The sequence below is a fragment of the Parasteatoda tepidariorum genome, chromosome 10, assembly GCF_043381705.1.
Source record: "Parasteatoda tepidariorum isolate YZ-2023 chromosome 10, CAS_Ptep_4.0, whole genome shotgun sequence".
NCBI lineage: Eukaryota > Metazoa > Arthropoda > Arachnida > Araneae > Theridiidae > Parasteatoda > Parasteatoda tepidariorum.
In genome coordinates this window covers 45,624,999-45,648,984 of record NC_092213.1, presented here as the reverse complement: position 1 = coordinate 45,648,984, position 23,986 = coordinate 45,624,999, and the positions used below count along the sequence as shown (strand labels likewise).

The 23,986-nt window shown below is 29.3% G+C and overlaps 1 protein-coding gene across 1 annotated transcript in view; it reads left to right on the top strand.

Annotated features, from left to right (window-relative positions):
- LOC107448053 (tuberous sclerosis 1 protein hamartin) overlaps nt 1-23,838 on the top strand; it is a 37,991-nt gene extending 14,153 nt beyond the window's left edge. Inside the window, exons 8-21 of the mRNA XM_043040296.2 lie at nt 979-1,115; nt 2,321-2,503; nt 4,960-5,042; nt 5,846-5,891; nt 7,287-7,430; nt 8,406-9,137; nt 11,434-11,600; nt 14,213-14,343; nt 14,867-14,963; nt 16,179-16,416; nt 18,273-18,361; nt 18,703-18,771; nt 21,059-21,161; nt 23,538-23,838. Coding sequence (XP_042896230.1) covers nt 979-1,115; nt 2,321-2,503; nt 4,960-5,042; nt 5,846-5,891; nt 7,287-7,430; nt 8,406-9,137; nt 11,434-11,600; nt 14,213-14,343; nt 14,867-14,963; nt 16,179-16,416; nt 18,273-18,361; nt 18,703-18,771; nt 21,059-21,161; nt 23,538-23,668 — 2,350 coding nt within the window. The 3' untranslated portion in view covers nt 23,669-23,838. The remainder of the gene's footprint in view (nt 1-978; nt 1,116-2,320; nt 2,504-4,959; nt 5,043-5,845; nt 5,892-7,286; nt 7,431-8,405; nt 9,138-11,433; nt 11,601-14,212; nt 14,344-14,866; nt 14,964-16,178; nt 16,417-18,272; nt 18,362-18,702; nt 18,772-21,058; nt 21,162-23,537) is intronic.
- Nucleotides 23,839-23,986: the final 148 nt, after the last annotated feature.

The following is a 23,986-nucleotide window of genomic DNA, read 5'->3' as shown; positions in this document are numbered from 1 at the left end:
TAGCGGCGGCCATGGGACTGGTCCGCCTCTACCGATCCAGCGATTAAGATAAATCCTATCGAGGTATTCTCGAACAGTGTAGCTAAAGTGGGCAGGCGCTCCACAATGCTGAAAACAGATGTTTCGGCGTGTAGCGACTGGAACGTCACCCATCAGATCCGGCAAAACTCTTTCTAAAAAAATGCGATAGGTATTTCCGTCGAGGCGTTCAGGTAGAAGGTAAGGACTAATCAACATGTCACCGATAATACCAGCCCAAACGTTTACGCTGAAACGTTGTTGATGTGCATGGGCACGTGTATATCTTGGGTTTTCATGCGCCTATACGTGCATGTTGTGCAGGTTCACGACACCATCCCCTGTAAGGCAGGATTCATCAGAAAACAAAATCCATGATGGAAAATCTGGCTGTGCGACCATCTGTAGCAAATTCCAGCATGAGAACACAATGCCTGTACTTTTTGGAAGTGGTAAGGGTGTTGCATGTCATCGTGCAGTAGGCGCATTATGGTGGAACGAGCTACACCCAAGACACGTTCGCCTTCTTGGAGACTTCTTTACGGGTTGATGGCATACTCCTGTAGCACGGTTTCCTCCACGACAGATGTGCGTGTAGCACGTTCTCGACCGATGTGGCTACGTGCTACGAAAGCACCTGATTCACATAATCTGCGGTGCAATCGTCCAAACAAAACATGACTTGGCTGACGTCTGTTTGGGAAGCGCTCAAGGTACGTCCGTGCCGCGGCTCGTAAATTTCCATCAGCGGCGCCGTATACGTAATTCATGTCGGCCATTTCTGCGTTACTAAACTCATTCATCCTTCTCCTTCAACGCCCACGCCTGAAATGATTGTTTTTCCCACTCTCCCGTTTGCGTGCAATTATCGCCCTCTAGCGGTCGCAGTTTTAATTTTCGGACACAAGTTCCTATGTAAATCTTGTTCANAATGTTAATCATTAATTAAAATGTGTTTAGATGGAAAAGAATGGCATACCATGACATTGTAGTTGAATGTGCTTCTATTTCTCTGGATTCAATTGAAGGATGCTATGAAAATTTCAGAAATGCTTCTTTGTCTGTTTCATCCCAAACTGAAAACCTCTCAACCAATGGTTTGTTGATATATTTTACTTAAATATATTTGTTTAAATTTTGTTATTTATGTAAATTGTCAAAAACATCTTTATAAGTTCATGAAAATATTTAACGTGCCACTATCTATTTATTACTTTTTATGTCGTTGAATTGTACTTATATAGTATATGATACCATTTTATAGGGCATTTGCATTATCATTTGAAGCTAACTTATTAGTTTAAATTTAACAACTTTCATAGGAAAGTTAATATTTAAACATTTATAATATTGCTATAATACTTTCTGGTCTTACAAAATTAATTATAGAAATCTGCATGCTTTCCCACTAAATTATTATGTATGAATATGGAATTTAAACAAAGTATCTATGCATGTTTAGAAACCAATTATGAATTTTTTATGTAGATTTTTTGTTTTCAGCTTCTTGTTTAATTGCTATATTAACCTTCATAGTTGGTTTAGAAATTTAAAGTCAATTTTTTAAACATTAAATTTTTTTTCATTCTGTTATCTATTGTAAAAATTATATATTATTGAGAAACAAGAGCAGTATGTCATGGTCAGAATACCTTGTAGAATGTGAGTAGTTCTAGCATTAATTTAAATCAGAGGTTTAAAGATTTTGGTGTAAATCTATAGTTTATAGCATTCTTGTTGAATGGGCAATATTCATTGGATTTTTAATATCTGATTTGTATTTTTTTTTTCAAATTTCTAAAATACTGAGTGAATTAATCTTCACTTACACCAAACATCAAAAGGTTGTTTGATTTTATATGAAATTTATATTAAAGAAAAGAAGAATTACATTATGTTGAGCAAATAAAACTACTTTTAACAATATTTACATGATTCTAATTAGAATTCGTCCTACACAAAGTCACCCCAGATGAAAATTTCTTTAATTCCCATAATTAATTTAATCACTATTAAATTGCATATTTATTTTTAATAAATAATTTGACAACACTGTCCTTCATCTTGAACTTCTTTTTATCTTCCGGTTGTTTTATCTTTTCCACACACTGAGCATAACTATAGTAGAGCATATTTTTGATAACTAAGGTTTTTCAAAATGCCAACTAATTTAAATGTAGCTGTAGTTGAAAGTTTTATCAATATAAAGAGTGGATAAAAGAAATTTTAATTACTGAAAAATTATTCTCTTTCTCCCCCTCCTAATATATATTATTAGTGATAATTTATATTATTTTTTTAGATGGTTTTAGTAGTATAAACTATTCTTCCTTGAGCAATTCTTCTGTGATTGTTGAAGCCACTCCTGCTTTAAATGAAAATATCCAACCAGATCAAGAGCAGATTTGGTCACCATCTCAAATATGTGAAGAATCTTCATTTTCTTATTCCTCTAGCAACTTGTCACTTCCTCCTGTTGCCAAAGGTAAAATTAGTTCTATATGGTTATTTACTTTTTTTAATATACATATAGCTGTTAGAAAAATTTATTTTTCTCATTAGTTTAGTATATTGTTGAAAACTGTATACAGTTCTGTTTTTCAAATGTTTAAAAGTTTGTATCTGCAGTGTTTTCTAATTTGCAGCTCTATTAAATTAAAAAATAAGTTTTTTCCATGTTCTTTATTATTAAAGCTTCTTATATTGATTATGAAAATTATCATTATGTTATTCATTATATATGTTTTATTCATATACACTCATGAACAAAAATATTAGCGCACCAAGAAGGAGTCGTCAAAACGAAACGAAATTTTTCATACGTAATGACTACTTTGATCTAAGTAAGTGATTAGAAAATCAAAGAAAAAGGATAATTTATTTTAGAGAAAAAGGCGAAAGAACGGAGGAGTTAATACCCCGTTGAACCCCCTCTAGCGCAAATGCACGATGCGATACGATCGGGTACTGAGGCATACAAGTTCTGTATGATGTCTTGAGGCATTTTGTTCCGTATTTGCTGTAACCTTGCCTCTAGTTCGTTCAAACTCGTGGGATGCCCAACTTGCCGTCCCAAATGATACCAGATATGCTCGATTGGAGACAAATCTGGGGATCGGGCAGGCCAAGGAAGGGTAGTAACTGTANCGAAACGAAATTTTTCATACGTAATGACTACTTTGATCTAAGTAAGTGATTAGAAAATCAAAGAAAAAGGATAATTTATTTTAGAGAAAAAGGCGAAAGAACGGAGGAGTTAATACCCCGTTGAACCCCCTCTAGCGCAAATGCACGATGCAATACGATCAGGTACTGAGGCATGCAAGTTCTGTATGATGTCTTGAGACATTTTGTTCCGTATTTGCTGTAACCTTGCCTATAGTTCGTTCAAACTCGTGGGATGCCCAACTCGCCGTCCCAAATGATCCCAGATATGCTCGATTGGCGACAAATCTGGGGATCGAGCAAGCCAAGGAAGGGTAGTAACTGTACAGAGACAGTCTTGTGACACCCTTGCCATATGAGGCCGAGCATTGTCTTGTTGAAAAATTGCTCCTGGGAGCCGTTACATGAATGGCAACACATATGGTTGCTGGATTTCATGGACATACCGCTGGGCTGTCATGGTGCCACGGAACAATACTAGGGGTGACCGTGTATTGTAGGCAATGGCACCCCATGCAATCACACCAGCTGTGGGAGCGGTGTGTCGCTGTACAGCAAAGGCAGGATTGAGGTGTTCACCACGGGGTCTCCACACATGAACACGATTGTCATCACTGCTGAGATTGAATTTGGATACGTCGCTAAAGACGACCTGGTTCTATTCTGCATCAGTCCAGTGTCCTCGTGCATGGCAAAACTCCAAACGGAGGCGTCGATGGGTGGGCGCAATTATTTCTGGGTGTGCTAATTTTTTTTTCCATGAGTGTATAAACTCAATGATTAAAATTGATAGCATGGGAGAGCCCTGTCACTAAATTAGTACTCCTTAAGTTATCTTGAACCACATGTTATTTTGTACATAGTTACTCTTTTAAAACCTGTTTTTGTAAAACTAAATAATTTAAAACATATGTTGATTGAAATAAAAAGTGTGTTTTGTTATCAAAATTAATGGAGAGAATGTGCAATGATGCCAATGGTGCTTTATTTTGATAATGTTTTAATGGATATCAAATTTAGTAATATAGGTAAAAAGGTGCCTACTTTAGATACTGTGGTAATATGTCTGTTACGGCTTCTGAAAAGGAATAAGTACAGGAAAATTGAGTGATTGTGGTAATTGACTATCATAAGTTGACCTGTAGCAACAGCACCATGCCAAATAATGCTGAATACAATTGATGGGATGAACATCTAAAAGCAGTTTTTGGTTAATTTAATATCATTAAGCTCCTGGGGTAAGGGCAACAATAATAATAAATAAATAAATAAAAATTGGAATTATTTTAACTATTAATTTTTCAGTTCATGTCTTTCAGTTTTATGCATGATTTTATAGCACTGATTAATAATCACTGATAATGATTAAGCACTTATTTAACAATCATTTACATTTTGTCACTCCATATAAAGAATGGGTATTCAGTCTGTTAAATGAAACACATTTGCAATGCTTTGTCAAAGTCATGTTATATTTTTGCCTCTAATTTTCATTTTTTATTTTGACAGAGATAACTTGCAGTAAACAAAACAAATTTCAGTATTTTTTTCATAATCAAATTAATCATCACAATTTAAAAATTAAAGATATGAAATAGTCAAACAGATAAAATGTTGCAAATAGAGAATAATTTTTGCTTGCTTGATACACTTTACTGTATAAAGCTATTATTAATCTGATAAGCTTTATTTGTTATGTGTTGATTTAAAATCTGATATCTGAGTTGGAATTACTTGGGAGAAAAAAAGTTTCAAACATATATTTTTACAATGCAGGCGAGTGGGCTTTTAAAAATGTTATGCAGTCTTCTACAGAAGAAAGTATTCCTTTAGACTTTGCTGTTGAGGCAAAACCTGAGGTAAGAAGGATAACTTATTTGTTTCTTATATTTTTTAAGTTCCTTGCCTTTTGTGTTTATTTGTGAATAAATAAATATAAATTCAGCAATTTGACACTGATACTGACACATTTTCTTTTTCTATAGATCCTACATTTAGTTTTCAGTAAATTTCACATTTCAAATCGGCTTAAGGCAATAATTTTTATTTATAAATAAATATAAATTCAACAATTCGACACTTATGCTGACACATTTTCCTTTTCCGTAAATCCTACATTTATTAGTTTTCATCAAATTTCAAATCGGTTTAAGGCAATAAATTTTATTTATTTAGTTGGTTTTTTTTTTTAAATTCTAACATTATGTATTCATATAAATTTTAAAATGAATATTGCAAGTGATTAGTGTTTATTATTATCAGTAGTATTTTGATTACTTGGTTGCTGGAATGAAAAAAAAATAATTAGAACTTTTAACACATCTTAAGTTGGAAACATTTATCTAAATATTTTGTCACTTATTGGCATTGCCATTCGGAAAAAAAAGTAACTAAAGCTGCATTATACAGTTACTACATTGCCTGATTTTTCACTTCATTCATGGAGCCATTGCGGTATTATAAATACTTTTAAATAATTTAAATATTAATTTTTTTAAAATAATTTTATTATTATTGCTACTAAAGAGAAACAAATTCAGTTCTTTTTCTGGGCAAATATTATTCTTTTATGTATATATATAGATAGTACTATAACTATATATATGTGTGTGTAATTCAGACTATTTCTGAATTTGAATAAAGGTTTTGCTCTATTTTTCAGCTTCTGAGGAGTGATATTGATATACCTGAAAAATCAGATTTACATGGTAATTATAATTGATCTAAACTATATAATTCACTATTGTGGGCACCAAACTATTACAGTACAGGACCCGTTATCCGGAAATCAGAAAAACGGAAAACCAAAAAACCGAAATGAAATTCAATAAATTTTCCTGCAATTTAAAAAAAAAAATTTTTCCTCATAAGATTTTAGGATTTTTCTTTCTTTTTTGAAAGATGTTTCCCTTACCATCATTTTGGAAATAATCATTAGTGTATTACTTCATCGTTTTTTCTTCTTTTTAAGACTATTTCCAAATATATATATTTGTTTAGTTGGGTTTAACAATAAAGAAAATGGCTTTTTGTAGCGATTCAGAAAACCGGAAAAATCAGTTATCCGAAATAGCTATGGTCCCGATCGTTCCGGATAATCGGTTCTTTACTGTACTGTTGCAGCTTAAAAAAATCTTAAGATGTGTTGAATTATCAATAACGTATTTAATAAAACAAAATTTAAGTATTTTAATGAGTGTTTATCATAGCTTTAACATTTGATCCTTAATTAGAATGCTCATTGTTTAAAAAAAATTTTTTTTTGTTTTGTGCATTAATAGTCTATCAGTTTCTTTTTTGATAATTAATTTTTTTAAATTTATTTTACGAATTTTGAATATTTTTACCTAAATACTTAAATGTTACGTAAAGGAAATCAATATTTTTGTAAGTGTATTGACAATGTATGTTATGATTTTTTAAGTAATATAGGGCCTAATGTCTANTTTTTTGATAATTAATTTTTTAAAATTTATTTTACGAATTTTGAATATTCTTACCTAAATACTTAAATGTTACGTAAAGGAAATCAATATTTTTGTAAGTGTATTGACAATGTATGTTATGATTTTTTAAGTAATATAGGGCCTAATGTCTATTAAAATAAGTTTCTATCTAGGAATTTTAAAATTTCCAAAACTAACTCATTTTATGAATGGGTAATTTAATTTGTCTATTCATAAAATCAGCTGATAAAAAATATTTGAAATCTTAAGTTTAAACTTACAAATAGGGAGGAAGTAGAATGAATATATCATATTTTTTTTTTTCTTTCTGTTTTAACTTCAATTTTTTAATATCCCTTGTACAACACCCATTTTTATTTGAATGTGCTACAGTTAGTTTTCTTATATATCTCAATTTGTTACTAAATATATTTTTCAATCATTTATTATTAAAAGGTCTGTGTGAAAAAAGATATCAATTATCTGAGCCTTTTTGAAAAACTCCCTAATGCTTGAATTCATTATTTTTATATGATAATCTGGCTTTCTACGACAATAATAAAGGTTCTACATGTCACTGTTATTGTAAAAATTATATAAACAATATAGAAATAGCAATTTTCTATCACTTTTGACTAATACTTGAATCATTTTTAGATTTTAATAATGTGCACAAAGATAATAATTTGAATACTGTGAAAATGCAGAAGTCAGAAATATTTTGTCAAAACAGTACAGATTCAGATATAATGGTTATAATTCCAGAAAAATGCTCAATATCTGCTGAAGCTAAAGAAGATGGTAAGTCAAACAATAATATTATGATCTATTTATCAATTTATTTTATGGAATTATATTATTCCATGTATAATTGTTTTTAAATTTTGTAAAACAAATAGGTTTTTAAAACTTAAATATCTATTATGTAAGCCAATCTATTCTGCAATGTTTACCGTGGTAGAATGAGTAGCAAAGTAGTTTTAATTTATATGGAACCTATTGTGATGAAAGGAAATACTCCTTAACCAAAATATGTGGAAAACAAACTTTCCTTAAAAAAACATGTAAATATTGAAAAAACATGTAAATATTGAAAAAATTCTGATACAGTACAGAACCCGTTATCCGGAAATCAGAAAACTGGAAAACCAAAAAACCGGAACGAAATTCGATGAATTTTCCAGCCATTTTAAAAAAAAAAATTTTTTTTTCCTCGTAAGATTTTAGGATTTTTCTTTCTTTTTTGAAAGATGTTTACCTTACCATCATTTTGGAAATAATCATTAGTGTATTACTTCATCGTTTTTTCTTCTTTTTAAGATTTTTTCCAAAATGTTTTTTTTTTTTGTTGGGTTTAACAATAAAAAAAACGGCTTTTTGTAGCGATTCAGAAAACCGGAAAAATCAGTTATCCGGAATAGCGATGGTCCCGATCGTTCAGAATAATCGTTTCCCTACTGTACCTTTATTTTTAAACATTTTGGAATTATAATGTTAAAATTCAGATACTTTTTTATCAAAGTTTATTGAAATTCGTTTAAAAACAGTTACAAAACTTTTTATGCTAAGTAGTTTTTTTTTTTTAAAATTGGCTAAAAAGCAGGAGTTTTACAATTTCCTATGGAGGACCGATTGTACCTGACCTCTGGCTTTCAAATGTGAACCCTTAATTGAACTTAAAGCTGTTAATAATTTTAGTTTTGAAATTTTATTTACATATTTATGCTCTTTGTGTTAATTTCTTCAAAGTATAAAAATGCAATTTTTTCCTTACAGATGTTGATAGAGAGGTTTCAGAAATAACCACTCAAGCTTTAGAACATAGCTTGAATTCAGAAGAATTGAGGGAAGATACTCCCTTTTGCTCCACTACTCAAAACTTAACTGATGAGCCAGCCAATTTAACTAATACTGTCATGTCACTTTCCGGAAGATCTGATAGCCTCACCAAAAGCACAGAAGATGATACAGATGAGATGTACAACAGCATGCAAGAGAGTGATTTACCCTCGTGTATTCCGTCTTTTGCTCGCTATCGATTCTTTAGTCATTGCGGTCCAGCTCCTGACATTGCTCCAGTTGTTAAAAAACCTAAAGTCTTTAGATCTATATCTTGCCCTGCTGATTTTAAGCCTGAAAGCAGCTCAGCTGAACTAAGTATTTGCAATGGGGAGAAATCTGAAAAGACAGACATTACCATTGTGACATGTTGCAGTGATATAACTACTACCACAACGAGTGCCTTTGTATCTTTGCCTAGTGAGACTTCCTTATCCAATAATAAGATACTTCCAGCATATCAACAGCTTTTGCCAGCTGTTGTAAATCCTTCGCTGTTTTTGGAACAGCCGGTTTCCATTGGACAGCAAAATATATCTCAAAGTAAAATGCCAAAATATTTTTCGCCACCAGAACTTCTGGACATTTACATTCAACAAGGCAATGCAACATACTTGAATTATTTGCCCTTGACTTCTAGGAAAGACACAGATTGGACACATTTTGGTGGTAATTATCAAAACTTATTTTCTATGAATGACTATTTTTTTTCTCTTCATTTAATTTTTTGTGTTGTTTCCTATCCTGTGTATATTATACAAGCACTCAGGTAGCACGTTTGGAAATGGCATTGCTCATTCAGCTGGTGGAGAGCTCAGTATTGTGAATTCCTTCCTACCAGCTCCTATTAGTATGTATGAGCAGCGCAATGCCATGCAATGAGTCATAGCTTAAAGTTTTCCTGTTAGTTTTGAGAGAGGGATACCAATTCAGGTACTGTCCTTATCACTTGACCAAAATCATAGAGCAATCCTACCCCTACCATGGCTTTGGAAAATATGGCTTAGGTGCATAGGCATGGACATGTGCGCATTAAACAAAAAGATTAAAATAGAAGTCAAGATTCAGAAATACATATTATATTATATTATATTATATTAACTACTTTTTAATATTATATGCATATTAGTAGATGATCTAGAGTATGATTTTATTGTATTCTCATTTTCTGTTGTTATATACCGCTCAATAATGGAACTTGAAAAAAAATGAAGCTATTTGAAGTGTTCTAAAATCTGGAAAGATTAGACAAAAAATTTTGAAAAAAGTGTTGCGTCTTTCGATTTTATAATACTGTTCCACTGTAAGTTTATAATCATAATAGAAAACGACTCAAAACCTGTTTCGCAAGAAAACACAAACTTTAAGATAAAATCTGTCCTGAGAATTTACTTATTAGTAAAAATTTTTGATTATGAAAATTTACACATTGTTGGGAACTGCAAATTAAGTCTTTTTCTTGTTCCAAAACTAGTCTTAAAATTGTTTTCGTTCTGTACTAAAATCATTTGTTTAGTAGTTCCTTAACCATAATTATTTATTTAGTCAGCAAATCATTTTAAGGCTGTTTAATTAATATTTTATCATTTGAAAACTTATATGTATATATATATATTTATGTATACATGTATGTATGTATTTGTAGTGATATATGTAGTGATTTGTGGAGCAAGGGAGGAAAAAAAAACAATAATTTAAAAATTAAACTTAACAAATATGATAAAGAAGGAAAATAAGTATAACAGCAACATCAATAGCAGAGAGCTGCCTACACGCAGCGTTGCAGGACAAAGACTGACTACTACAGTTAGATTTCTAAGGAAAAGAATAAATCTATTAAGTATTCGGGACTTTTCTTATCATGGCAGACTGGTACCTTTCAACACGGAAGTAGGTGGTTTCGAGGATGATAGATGATGATGAATTAAAACTACTATATATATAAATATATATATATAACATAAAAAGCTGAAACTAATCTTTTTATGTTTTTTCTTTGTTTAACTCTATTTCCTTATTTAATATTCAAAGCTAAACTCTCTTTCTCACACTTTAATATTCGCATCCTATCTTTTACTCTATTTTTGGCTTCAAGTTTTGCATTGCGTAACATTTTTGATTTTTCCCTTTAATTGAACTGTGAGAACGACTTTTTCCCTTGACCTATCTAATAGACCTATTGTTATTACTCAAATTTCCCGAAAACGAAAAACTTTACAAATTTATTTTGTAAGATTTTCCCTAATTTTTATATTGGCACACTTCGATTTGTGTCACATGGATAATTGTTCTCTCTCTAATAATAATTAAATATTTTGTCTTTTTCCTCTGCCTAAGACCTATATTTATCCTTCTTCTCTATATGTATATATGTATTTGTATGTATGCGTACATGCAATATATATAGAGATGCATTATAAAGAGTAATTTTTATCTTAGGATATTTATTCTTTATTTTGAAATATTGCATTTACCATTATAAAGGAATGCGTCCCGAAGTAAACCTTTGCGTTTTCCCATTAAAAAAATTTATATTTTATATTATTTTATAATTTGTGTTTATATAATATATATGCATATAGCATATATAATATATATGCATAGTTATATGCATATAGCTATTACCATGAAATTTTTTTTTGGACATAAAACTGCGTTTTGCCATGCACACCAGTGTTTAATGTGCAAAAATTTATTCTATTTCATTAAGGGCAAAGATATATAAAATATAGCTCTGGTAAAGTAACTAATAATTCAATTGTTTGTGATTTTCAAAAGCTTCATTTCAAAAATTTTAAGGCTTTGTGCCACTAAACCCTACATTCAATTCAAAAAATTTAAATTTTTTTTACATAAATGGTTCCTTATTTCTATTTAAAAACTTAATTATTGCCAATCTATTATTACCAACTTTATTTAAAATTTCATAAATCACAAGTATGTTTGAAAATTACTCTTTCGTCAGGAAAACCACCTCCAGAAGAAATAGAGGTATTGAAAAGCCAAATTTTACTGTTGCACAATATGTTATTATTTGAAAGACATCGAAAAGATATTCACAGTGAGCGTAATAGACGAATTTGGGTAAGAATAAAGCGTGTGCGAATGCATGAAGAGTTCATTGAAGCTTTGGTGAGTTGCTATAATCTTATTAACCATACTTTTGAGAGTTAAACTGTATTTTAATATATTTCTTCTGATAGATGAAATTGATATTTTTATATTAAAACTTAAAAAATATATTGTGCTTAAATTTCATCAATAGAATTATTTATAAATTGGTATTTGAATTGGAACTAATTGTAAAATTAATTTATTTTGATGGTTTTTATTTTATAGGGAAATGCTGTATTCATCTTTTTATCAACTATTACTGTTGCGAATTTTCTCAATGTTTATTTTTTTTTAAATCCCTATATTTTTTTATACATTACAACTATATTTTTAATAAATACAACTGATTATCGCTACGGATTTTTGCATATTATTTAAAATCTCAAGTATACAGTTTATTGACCCTTTTTTTGGTGGTTGTACCCATACTGGTTAGGATGATGATATTGCAACTAAGTGCTCTAGAGCATAGCAAATGGGGGAGGGGGCAAGAGGAGACATCTACAGCCTTAGAGGGGTGCTAAATTCATGAAAAATAATGAAAATGAAAAGTAAATTCCAGAACAAAATTTTTGTCTCTTAAGTAACCCCAGTTTCATTTACTAGCTACAAGTTCAAAATTTCTCCCAATTTAATATATTTAACCCAAAATTAGATAGGACGCCTATTTTGTAGCTATTTTTAAATTAATTTTAACAAGTTTGCAACACATTCAATGAAAAATGCCTTTGGAGTAAACGCTTATCATTTAATATATCAAAAACAATAAATGTGATCAGAAACATTTGAGTGTAACAGACTTAAATTTTAAACCAAATCTAAGGAGAACTTAACTGAATGTATAAACTGAATGTATTAAAAAAAAGCATTTTTGAAAAATATTGCATTGTATCCATTAAAGTTAGAAAATATTATTCAGTGAAAATTTTAACAATCTAATACCAAGTGTGATTGATTTAAATTTTATCTTAATATAAAGCTTAAATTGGCCCTGAAAAACTCACTGAATCTCAGATTATATTGTAAAGGAGTGCAAAAACAGTGTTTCCCCATAAGCTGTGAACCCTAGCTCTACCTTTGCTAGTCCAAAGCATCCAAACCATGACAGTTAAGCAGAAGTGTACACTACAATCAAACTCATAAGCATAATATTTTCAAATGTTCTGCAACAGGACTTATTAATTTATACAAATGTTCTGCAGGCATTTTACTGCGAAAAAAAGTCAACTTTACGTTAAAATACTATATTTTAATTTATTAAAATACAGGATCATACACAGATACACTACATTATTTTTTAAACCAAGGCAAATGCAAAATTTTGTTAATGACAATGATGAATTATGAACATTAGAAAGACTGAAACTTAGTATATGCCTATATTGCCCAAAGACAGTCAAAATGACTGCATTGTGAAAGAATAACTAATGTGTAAAGAATTTGTTTACTTAATTTTTAATATTTTTTATATTATTTACAGTTACATAACAAGTTATTAGTAAATATCAACAATGAAAAAATTTACTTCACTTGGAAAGAAAATATTAATTTATGCATTATTATTTGTACATTTTTTGCAAAGGCAATCTAGTATTGATGAATGAGTATTAGTACTCTTCCTTTAGGCAATCTAGTGTTAATGAAATGCCTATGATACGAAGGTCTGAACATTAAAATAAGGGCTGCCTTAAAAATCTTTCAAAGGGACAAGTGCTCAGATGATGCACCATTTGCAAACACAAACATTCGCTGGTCTGTTGTTTCAACAACTTCATCTCCATCAAAAGCATTTGGTCTTTTAGAAACAATTCTGCCAATCGTGGATTCCCACGATTCTCAAATTGCTTCTGAAATGGGTATAAGAAATATAAAAGTCATAAACTTTATGAAATTGGATATCTCTGAATTTAATTCTTTTCCAGCTTGCTTTAGAAGCTCTCTTGATAAAAATGGTGATAGATTTTTCCTGCTGTCTGCTAAAAACTGAGAAACCCATTTTGTAAAAATGTTATAGCCAAAAGCTAATTCATTTATTTCCTCCTCAGAATGGCAAAGATATAGGAGAGGGAGATTACTGATAAATGTGCTGAAATTTGTGTCACTTATTCAAGATACAAATTGTTCTGCAGGACTTCGTTTGTTCTGCGACATACATCACACTTTTAAGCACTTTCTGCTTCTGGGCAATCAAATATGGTCAATATGAGATGCCACTACAAACTGAAGCAATTTATGAACTTTAAGTTTTACTTCAAATTAGAGAAAACTGAGACGCATCAAATATTATTGAAAGTGTATGATGTGGAAGCGGTAAGTAAAAAGTGTGTTTTTGACTGATTTAAAGACTTCAGTGGTCGGTACGTAAGATGTCAAAATGACAGTGGTGCTTCAAAAGACAGTGAGACTGAAAAAGAAAAAAGACACTTTCAGCTTCTATAGAATAGATATAAAAAGTATATTGTAGCTAATAATAATAATTTTGAATTATCCAAAAGCGTATTTTATTTGTATCTCTTGTTCCCTTTATTTTAATAATCTATTCCTCTAACTTTTTGAACTCGCCTTGTAAAAAAAAATCACATCACATATCTTTATTGAAGCATTTTTTTTTACTGTTATGTATTTTACAGAAATCTGAAATTCTTATTTTGACAAATGAAAATGACAGTTTGAAAAGAGAACTTTTAAGTCAAAAGAAAATTTATATTCAACATATGAGTCAGAAGAAAAAGAACGAAAAAGATATGGATTCTAAAATTAAGTAAGTAGTTATATTTTACTTATTTTTTTTAAAAAAACCTGATAATGTATTGCTAAAACAAAGTATTTGTTGATATCTTTTATCGTTTAAGAAGTATCTTATTATAGTTAGAGTATCAGAGATAAATAACAGATTTTAATCTCGAAGCTTTTATGAAATTTAATGAAAATTTCACTAAGAAATTAGTATTTTCTCGGACAGGCTGTTTTTCAAAATTGTTCTCATTTACTTTCCACACCATTGCAACTATTGTAAACATCAAAATGTAATAGTTACTGTTTGACTTCTTGTAGAAATGATTGTGAATTATTAATTTGATACATTGCTTAATTTTACTACATTGTGTATTTCTAAAATTTATTAAAGTACTTTGAATAAATAATCAGATAAATTTAAAGATATTGTTAATTCTCTTTTTTATTTATTTTTTTTAAATAATAATTTTTCGTTTTTAAAATTGTGATGATTATATTGTTATCATATTATTTATAATTTCTGCTTAATATATTATGCATTTCCTCAGAAAATTAGGTCAAGAGAAAAACCAGTTGCAGTTTTCCAATAAACAACTGCAAACATTATTAGTGTCTCAAAAAGAAGAAAATGATGAAATCAGAGAAGTAAGCATTTTAATGTTTAATATTAGGGAAATTCAAAAATATAGAAGTTTAAAATTCAATTTTGCCAGTCTGAATTATAATATGTATCTTAAAAACAAATATTTTGTGCTACTGAAAAAGAAAATTGATTATATGTACTGGTAAAAATAATTTTTTCTCTCTTTGTGACGATAAAAAAATTTGTATTTGAAATTTATCTTGTACGAGAGTACGGCAAGTTTTAGAATTAGAATTTAATTTTGCATTGAATATAAAATGTCTTGCAAAATTAATTGCTAAATAAAAAATTTCTTGATGTTTTATTTATTAAAAGAAATTTCAATGAAAAAAATAAGAAAGTTTTAATTTAAACGTTACTGTACCTAACCCAATTCCAAATTTGTTTTCCAATTATTAGTTACTTTTCAATAAAATGTGATTTGCTATAACATTACATTATAACCTGTCATTTAATTTTTCTAGATTATAGTGAGAGAAAATAAAGTAATCTATGTATGTTGGTAAAGCAAAGTTCTAAGAACCCTAAAATTGTAGAGAAAAAAAAATTTTATTTAATTTTTATGAACAAAAAATTTATTAATTTTTTTTTAAAAAATAAGATTTTTATAGTATTAAAAAGCTGTTTAATTTTAATATCTATAGGACTTTTTTTAAAAAAGCTATTAAAATTTTACTAAAATGTGTCATTTTGCTACAGACACTTAAAAGGAGGCTATACTGTGAAAGAAACTTTTCATTCCAAATTCTGTTTCACCTCCATAACTATATAGAAAAAGTGAGTTCAGTCAAACCTAGGGAAAGTCTTGAAGTTTCAACTGCTGAAAGAAAAAGTATTAAAATATCAAAATGCAAACATATTAGTGGAAGAAAACTTCCCCATTGTGTATTCCTAAATTATCCTCTCATAACTTTTCATTTTAATATTTTGAAACTCACTTTTTCTATGCTTTAAATTTTTAATTACTCATGGAAGTGAAACAGAATTTTCTCTCATTGTACAACGTCGCCTTAAGGTATCTAAATTATTTTAAAATAGACAAATTTTAAAAACATATTAAAGCTTTAATACATTAATACTTATTTAAGATATTAAAAGTTATTTAATATATAAAAGGCTTTTAATTTCTTAATCAAATTTTATTTTATTCTTTGTGATTTAACTATTCTTTCTGTATTTAAATTTTAGTAATTATATACTTATATTCCACTTTTTAGTGTTATAAGAATGTCCAGTGTGAGGTGGCAAATATAAAATGTCAACTGAGATATGCTAGAAGAGAAGTTCTTCTTTCTCAAAAAGTAAAGAAGGAAGCAATATTTCTTACGAAACAACTTATTCTTCTTCAAGAATTAAATGCCCATTACAAAAGTAAACTAGATCAAGCTAAACAGCCTCAACAACCTGATATTACATCTGCACTTATGGACAACTCTATACGAGCTGAAATAGCAGGTATGTTATATGATGTTGAAGAATTAAATATTAAATCTATTCTATTAATGGAGCTTGCTCCAAGCTCGTACTCATTTCAAAAGCTTTCCTTTAGATAATTGAATAATATTAATTATCAGGTATGACTCCTCAAGCTACAATGCATGTTTTAGATAAATGAAAAATTTCTATGAACAAAAAATCTCAATTAAAAAAAACTTACTACAAGCAATTATAATTTACTCTTAAATATCACAATATTAACTATTGAAACTACTTTCAACCCTTTGTCACCTCCTATTTCAGCGGAAATTTTTTTTGAAAATCACAGATTTTTTTAGCACTGTCTTAATTTTAATAAAACAAACTCTTTATTGATTATTAAAATACCAGCCATCCTGAAAGTAATTTATGAAGTAATTTTGTTACGGGTAAAGTGCGGCGGAGTAATGCAGAGTAATAAATTTCATATTACTCTCTGCAAGATGAACTTTACAATAAAGATAGAATTTTTTTTTAATGAGTAATACTTAAAATTTTAAGCAGTATTAAAAACTGTGAAGTAACATAGGAAATTTTAATCCTTTTTGTTTTAATAAGTTACAAAAAAAAATGTTTTGCGATCGTACAAGTTTTCTGTCAATGGTGTTTGCACGTTCACGTATATTGTGCTGTGGAGAAAGTAACAGTTATAGACAATGTCCACCTTCATACATTAAAAGATACCCCAAAATTTATTTTAGTTAGCATGTCTTATATACTAGTGAGCTGATTGTTAATATTCGTAGTGGTAGTTACACCACAATGCATATCTAGCATTAATTATATATGTGGAAAATCTTTATAAATTTGTACTTCTTCATTCATATTTAAGCAATCATTATGTAAGAAAGCATTTAAAGAGTTATGGAACTCTTGAATGGCATGCCTTTGATAAAATTATATTTTAATTCCGACTTTCTTGTAAATTCCCCCAGCATAACTGCAATTTTACAATAATACTTTTAAAGTATTACTAGGTCAGCAGTTTAGAAATAATTAAATAGTTCAATCAATGTAAATTTTTTAGAATGCTAAAACTAATATACTATCTTTTACCTGAACGCTTAACTGCTTTTTACCCAACTCAAATATTATAGGAAGCTAATTATAGTTTAATATCTAATATCTCCTATCTATCTCTTAAGGGAATTTCATTTCTATTGAATCAATTAAAAGGTTTCAGGGAAACATAGATTTTTTTTCCAGATTTAAATTGCAACCTTTAGTATATTGTAAATTTTAATAATTCATTTTTAAAGAACTTAAAAGTTAATTTTAAGTTATTTTTCTAAGAAATTAAGCTTGACCATCTAATAAATCAAATTTCACTTGTTTTTTCTTCTTAAATTGACCAACATTATCCTGATTTACATCAAAATGGGTAGAAAAAAAATTTCTAACCTTGAACATAAGCATTGGTTTCTAAAAGCAGTTATCTAAATTTCGAAGATTGTGTAGGATATGTTTTTGTTTTTTCCTCCTTGAAAAGATTCACAAATGACAATTTACTCAAATTCTGCAAGCGTATTTTAAAATCATATTTTAAAGAGGATTTTTTATGATTCATGCAGAGTATATTTGATTAAGTTAATATTCTTTACTCCAATACAATTTATTTTGAATTATTATTTTTATGAAATCACTAAGCTGCTCATCATTTGACAATAATGTCATTTAAGTTAATGTGATGCTTATGTATGCTTCTGTTATTTTGAAAGACCATATATTGAAAGTTAGAACAAAAATCCCCAAGAACTTAAGATAACTATTAATTTCACAGTATAATCAATCAATATTGCTGAAATGCGTATTTTTGACTATTTTTCATTTTTTAGGTTTAAAACAGAAGCTTGACACTAAATCTGTTCTCTTGGATTCCTCCAAAGGAAAAATTACTGAGTTAGAAAATATATTATCTAATTTGGTAAAGTACTTTATTTATATTGTAAAGTGACAAATAAAATGTAGAGACTCTTTTGAGTTTATTTTGAAATTATAATTTTGAATAGAATTGGCTAAATTAGTAAGGAAATACAAAATATTTTAGTTTATTAAAATCTCTAAATGTTTTTAATTACCAGAACGTAACAGTAAACATTCAAAACTTTAGTTTTGTTCATTGAATCATGATAAAAATTTTTTTAGGATTTTTAATGATTTTTGCTTATTAAGGAAGGCTAAGTACTTTAGTTTTTGAATAGAAACATGTGAATGTTTTTGAAAAAATTGCAAAACTTACAATAAATCATAATCTTTTTTTCTTAGAAATTGAAGCAAAGAGAAAGGACTAGTTCATGTGAAGAAATGAAAAGTTTTCATCAAGCTGAAATAACAGTTAGTATTTTAATATTCAGTTTTGTATATTGGTTAGCTTAATGACAAAAAATGTTGGCTATTTATATAGTTGAAGATATAATCAAGGTTATCGTAAATTTAGTTTAAATGATTTAAAAATATTCCTTTTACCTAAGCAAGACTCAAAATTAATGATGGTCCAATGTCCAGCAATTGGCAACTGGTAATTAAACTTTTAAAAAATTGTATTCTATATTTGTTTTTCGTTCCTCAGTTTGTTCTTTTTATCTGTGTTTCTGCTACAAAATAAGTCTTTACTATAATTATGAGATTCACTGTAGATATGAGAACATTTTTTTTTAATTTTTTTTTTCTTATTTTGTTTTATAACTTTTTACTTTTAATACAGTAGGGAAGCGATTATCCGGATCGATCGGGACCATCGCTATTCCGGATAACTGATTTTTCCGGTTTTCTGAATCGCTACAAAAAGCCTTTTTTTTTTTATTGTTAAACCCAACTAAAAAATTTTTTTTGGAAATAATCTTGAAAAGAAGGAAAAACGATGAAGTAATACACTAATGATTATTTCCAAAATGATGGTAAGGTAAAAATCTTTCAAAAAAGAAAGAAAAATCCTAAAATCTTATGAGGAAAAAAAAATTTTTTTCTTTAAAAATGGCGGGAAAATTCATCGAATTTCGTTCCGGTTTTTTGGTTTTCTGATTTCTGGATAACGGGTTCTGTACTCTATTTATAATATTCTTCAGTGGATTGACAGCCCTGGGCAACTCCAAAAGTTTTCTGCAGGCATCTCTACATTTGGCAACCAACCCTAAAATTGTTTAGATCATTTTCAACACAGTCAATCCATCTTAGTTGGGGTCTACTCCGAAGTCTTTTTCTCAAGAGCTTTGCAAAAAATATTTTCTTACAGCATCGATTCTCTTATGAAATTTGAAACCTATTCTAAACACATGTTTTATAGGATTACAACTGAAAATTATTTTGCAATTTCTACTACTGTGTATTCATTTCCTAAATTTTCAGCTGCTCAAGTTTATAGTTATCCATAATTTCTATTAGAACAAGTAACTCTTAACCTCTATGAAGAAATCATAAAGTCCATGCTCCAAATCCTTACATTATACCCAGGTTGCCTTCATACTGACAGTCCAGTTGTTGTTGTCGTAGTATGCCATTAGGCAAAGGGAGTGCACTTTTTGTTTTCCAGTGGTGCCATCTATGGCCAAGAATTCGACTTCTGCCATACACATACGTAACAGACCATTTATACCTCAGTCCCTTTCATACATCCACAAATTGTAATTTTGACCTGAACCAGGGGTATGATTTGTTATAGAAACTTGGAGGACTCTGGGACTTGTGCACTAGTCACCATTTACTACATGGGGAGTCTTCAGCTGCCGATAATTGAACTCACGACCTCTTTGACATGGGTGCAGAGCCGTGCCAACCAGACTATCCCGACCAACAGTCCAGTAAATTTCTTTTTTGATTCCGTAACAGTTAGTTTTTATACACTAGAGTTGGTAAAACAAAGCCCAGCTCTCCAGGTTGGACTAAAGTATTACTTTTTGTTTGATGTCTCACCAATGATTTGTCCAGCTTGTTAAGTCCAACCACAGCCGAAAGCTTTTAACACCAGTGGGGGGAACTGAAATGTTTTGTTTATGGTAAGTATAATATGTTACATTTAATCGATTTCTTAAAAAAATGATAAAATTTTGATATATATAAAGGGTTAATTGTTATTTTTATTAGTTTACAAAAATTAAATATTGTGTTAGTTGACTATATTTATTTTAAATTTATTAGATACAAGTAAATGGGACTAGTGAAAATGTGTACAACATAATGAAACCTTTTAGTTGCTGATTCTTTAAACCAGTGATTTTATTTTCTTAATTTCTACTCTTGCCTAAATTTAGGTAAAAATGAATGCAATTTATTATTTTATTAAAAAAGAAAACATTGCAAAAATCTGTTATTACTCTTAATAAAAATGTATTTTATATATTTTGAATTTTGTAACAGTTTTATTTTTGAAATCATAATTAGTACAAGAGTTATTATTTAATTAATTATTAATGAAAGTGACTCGGAAATGTTTGGGGCTCAGAATGAATATACATTCAATTTGACTTAACTCTTACTTAAGTCTTGATGACTGATACTTGTAACTTTAATTTCTATAATTTATGTTTAAATTCAATGTCAATTGTTTTCAATGTTTAAATTCAATTTATGTCAATGTTTAAATTCAATGTCAATTGATTAATTGTTTTCTTAAATTTTATTTCAGGTTCGAGAAGAGAGATTATTGGACTTGCAAAAAATATCAGCAGAAAAAGATGCTCATATTTTAAAACTTTATGCTGATATGGACGAGTTGCAAGGAAAAATAGGTTTGAAAATTTTTGGTTAATATCATTGATTTTCTTTGGCAACCAGATTTATCTTTCAAATTTACTTAATGGTAAGCATTCAAATAATTTACCCTTCGCCTATTTCCCTTGTAAAATGTCTGCTCCATACATGCACCACATATGATGGGGTAGTTGTAGTGTAAAGAAAGAGCAGTATATTGGGAACTAGCAGTTTACAAACACAGAATGAAAGAGAGATACAGAGTGCTGAAAATAATAGTAAACAAATTATTAAAAAAAAGGACAAAGGTGGAAGAAACTTGAAAAAGGTGATTAAAAGTACTGAAGGTGATTTAAAAAATAAGTTAAACATTACAGTTTTTATCAAAAATGATTCAAGGACTGCTTGTTATTGTATTTTTAGATTTTTTCATTAACATTTTAATATACATATTTGTTAAGAAACCCATTTGCTTTCTTTAAAATAGCTAGCATTTTTTCAATTTGTAAAATTAACAAAATCACAAAGCAGTAAATCATATAATTTTGAATTATGCTGAAAAAGAACTATGTAAGTTGGTTAATATTTAAAGAAAAAAAATCAGCCCAGTAAAAGGTAAAGCAACTCATTATCTCATCTTATATCATTTTAGTGACTTTGAAAGGTTTTAAAACCAGTCAGTATTCTGGATACCTAAGAACTAGATTGTTTGTTGACTGTATGTAGATTTTTAGATACAATTTCAACAATGTCCCTCTCAGTGCTTGCTATTGATTGCTTTGCTATTTGGTTTACATTCGCAAACATTGTTTCAGAGTTTTTATGCTTTGAAACTTTCATGATTAGTTTTGGGTATATCTTTTGATATTTTTCATTCGTCTACCTTATCATTCATCATCTACCTTTCATCACTGTCCCTGTTCATGTTTCACCACTGAAAAATTTTTTCATTCATCTACCTTTCACCACTGTCATCGGGAGCAGGCATTAAAGTAATAGGATGTATGTTGCAGTCAATATACACATCATCGACTTCTTCAACCACTCAATTTAATTCCAAAAGACCAATGTTACCGTTAGATTACGAAACCTGCTTTATTAAACCCATTTGTAATTCATTTTAGACGTCATCAGGGCAGAAATCAAATTCAGAGCTTTTTTAAAAAAAATTTTGTTAAGAAGAAGTTTGCAGGTTACTGAAATCAAGAAAAAGAAATGATTACCCAAGTAGTTGTTTAGACATGGTGCGTAGCCAAATCTTTCAACAAAAAATAAGCACCTTTTAAGTACTTTTTAAGCACTCAAAAGATATTTTTAAGCACTATATACATTAACAAAATGCAAAATAATTTTGTTAGACTTTGCATGATCATGACAAAATAACTAGTTTCTGACAAAGAATTCTTTTCTTGATTATATTAGCCATTATAAAATGATCAAGAGATTTTTTGGTTCGACATTAGAGGGTGGAAAAGGAAGCCTACAATTGAGAATATCTTGCAAAATGCTGCTGAGTTGCATTTGATAGTGCAATAAGCTCACCGAACCCAGCTTAGTAGACGCTCATGCGAACTCGCAAGTATTTCCTCAAACATATAAAATGATTGGTGCTTTCATACTCTATGGAGCAACGGTAGGCCGAAATAGATTGCGGTTAAATGAACTGTAAAAACGTTGAATAGAACAATGTGAAAAGCAGGCTTTAGCATAAAACGTGGCGAAAATGGACAGGGTAAAGAAAAATCTCATTTTCGAAAAGGGAAAAATAAGCACTTTTTAAAAACACCTAATAAAAAAGCATCTTTAAGGGCTTTTGAAAATCGAAAATAAGCACCTTTAAAAAACGCTTCGCACCCTCTTAGAGTAATGTTTTTAAATGAAAACTTTTATTCCAAGATTCAAAATTTGAAGTTTGTTGGGAAAGATTACACTGGCAAATTTTACAAATTAAGCACCCTTTCTATGCCTGTCCCATTTCACAAAAATCCTGATTTTGACTCAAGGGGGAAATTCTCTTCCACTAAGAGAAAGACAAGAAGATAGAATCGAAAAATTTCAGAACAGATTCAAATCAGTTTCCCTCTTTTTTAAAAAATGAAAACAGAAAAAACAGCTTGGAAAAAGTTTGTGTTGTGTGGAGAAAAATGAGTTTGATCTCTAATGAAAAACATATAAAGTGGTATTTTCTTAAAAAGGGTAACATAAAATCTTTGAAAATTTAACGTTATCATTATAGGTAATTTTCACTGACCTGCAGAAAATGGTGACGTATTCCACTAAATCAACATTTTTATTTTCTCACTAAATGACGCCTATCTCAATAGTTGTTTTAATTACTTTGCATGAAAAATATATTTTGACATTTCTTTTGATTGTTATTTAAAGCGGTCATTAATCTTTTTTAATGTTTGCAGATTCTTTGGGAAGGAAACAAAATTCTTCAAGTAATAGTCATAAAAACTTGCCGGGTGGTCACAAACCCTTAAATCAAACTGCTGTTGATGGATGTTCTAACAGTCAAAGAACAGATGACGCTCTTTCATGAGAGAGAAAAAGATTTTTTTAGATCTGTTTTTATTGGTATTAATGTTCCTGTGATGCCATAATGTAAAATGAACTATTGTATATTCTTAAAGCATCAAGAAAAAGTACAACTTACTAAACTTTTGTACATAAAAATAATTATTTGAAATAAAGATTTTAAAATATTTTAAATTCATTTCAGTTATTAGGTCATTCATTCAGTCATTATTATTTAGCTACATGATTGTGTTTGAGAAACACAAATTATTATAGTGATATTAAAAATTTAAAATACAAAAGACTTGTTGAATTCTGTTGATTATAAAGTTGTGTTAATAGC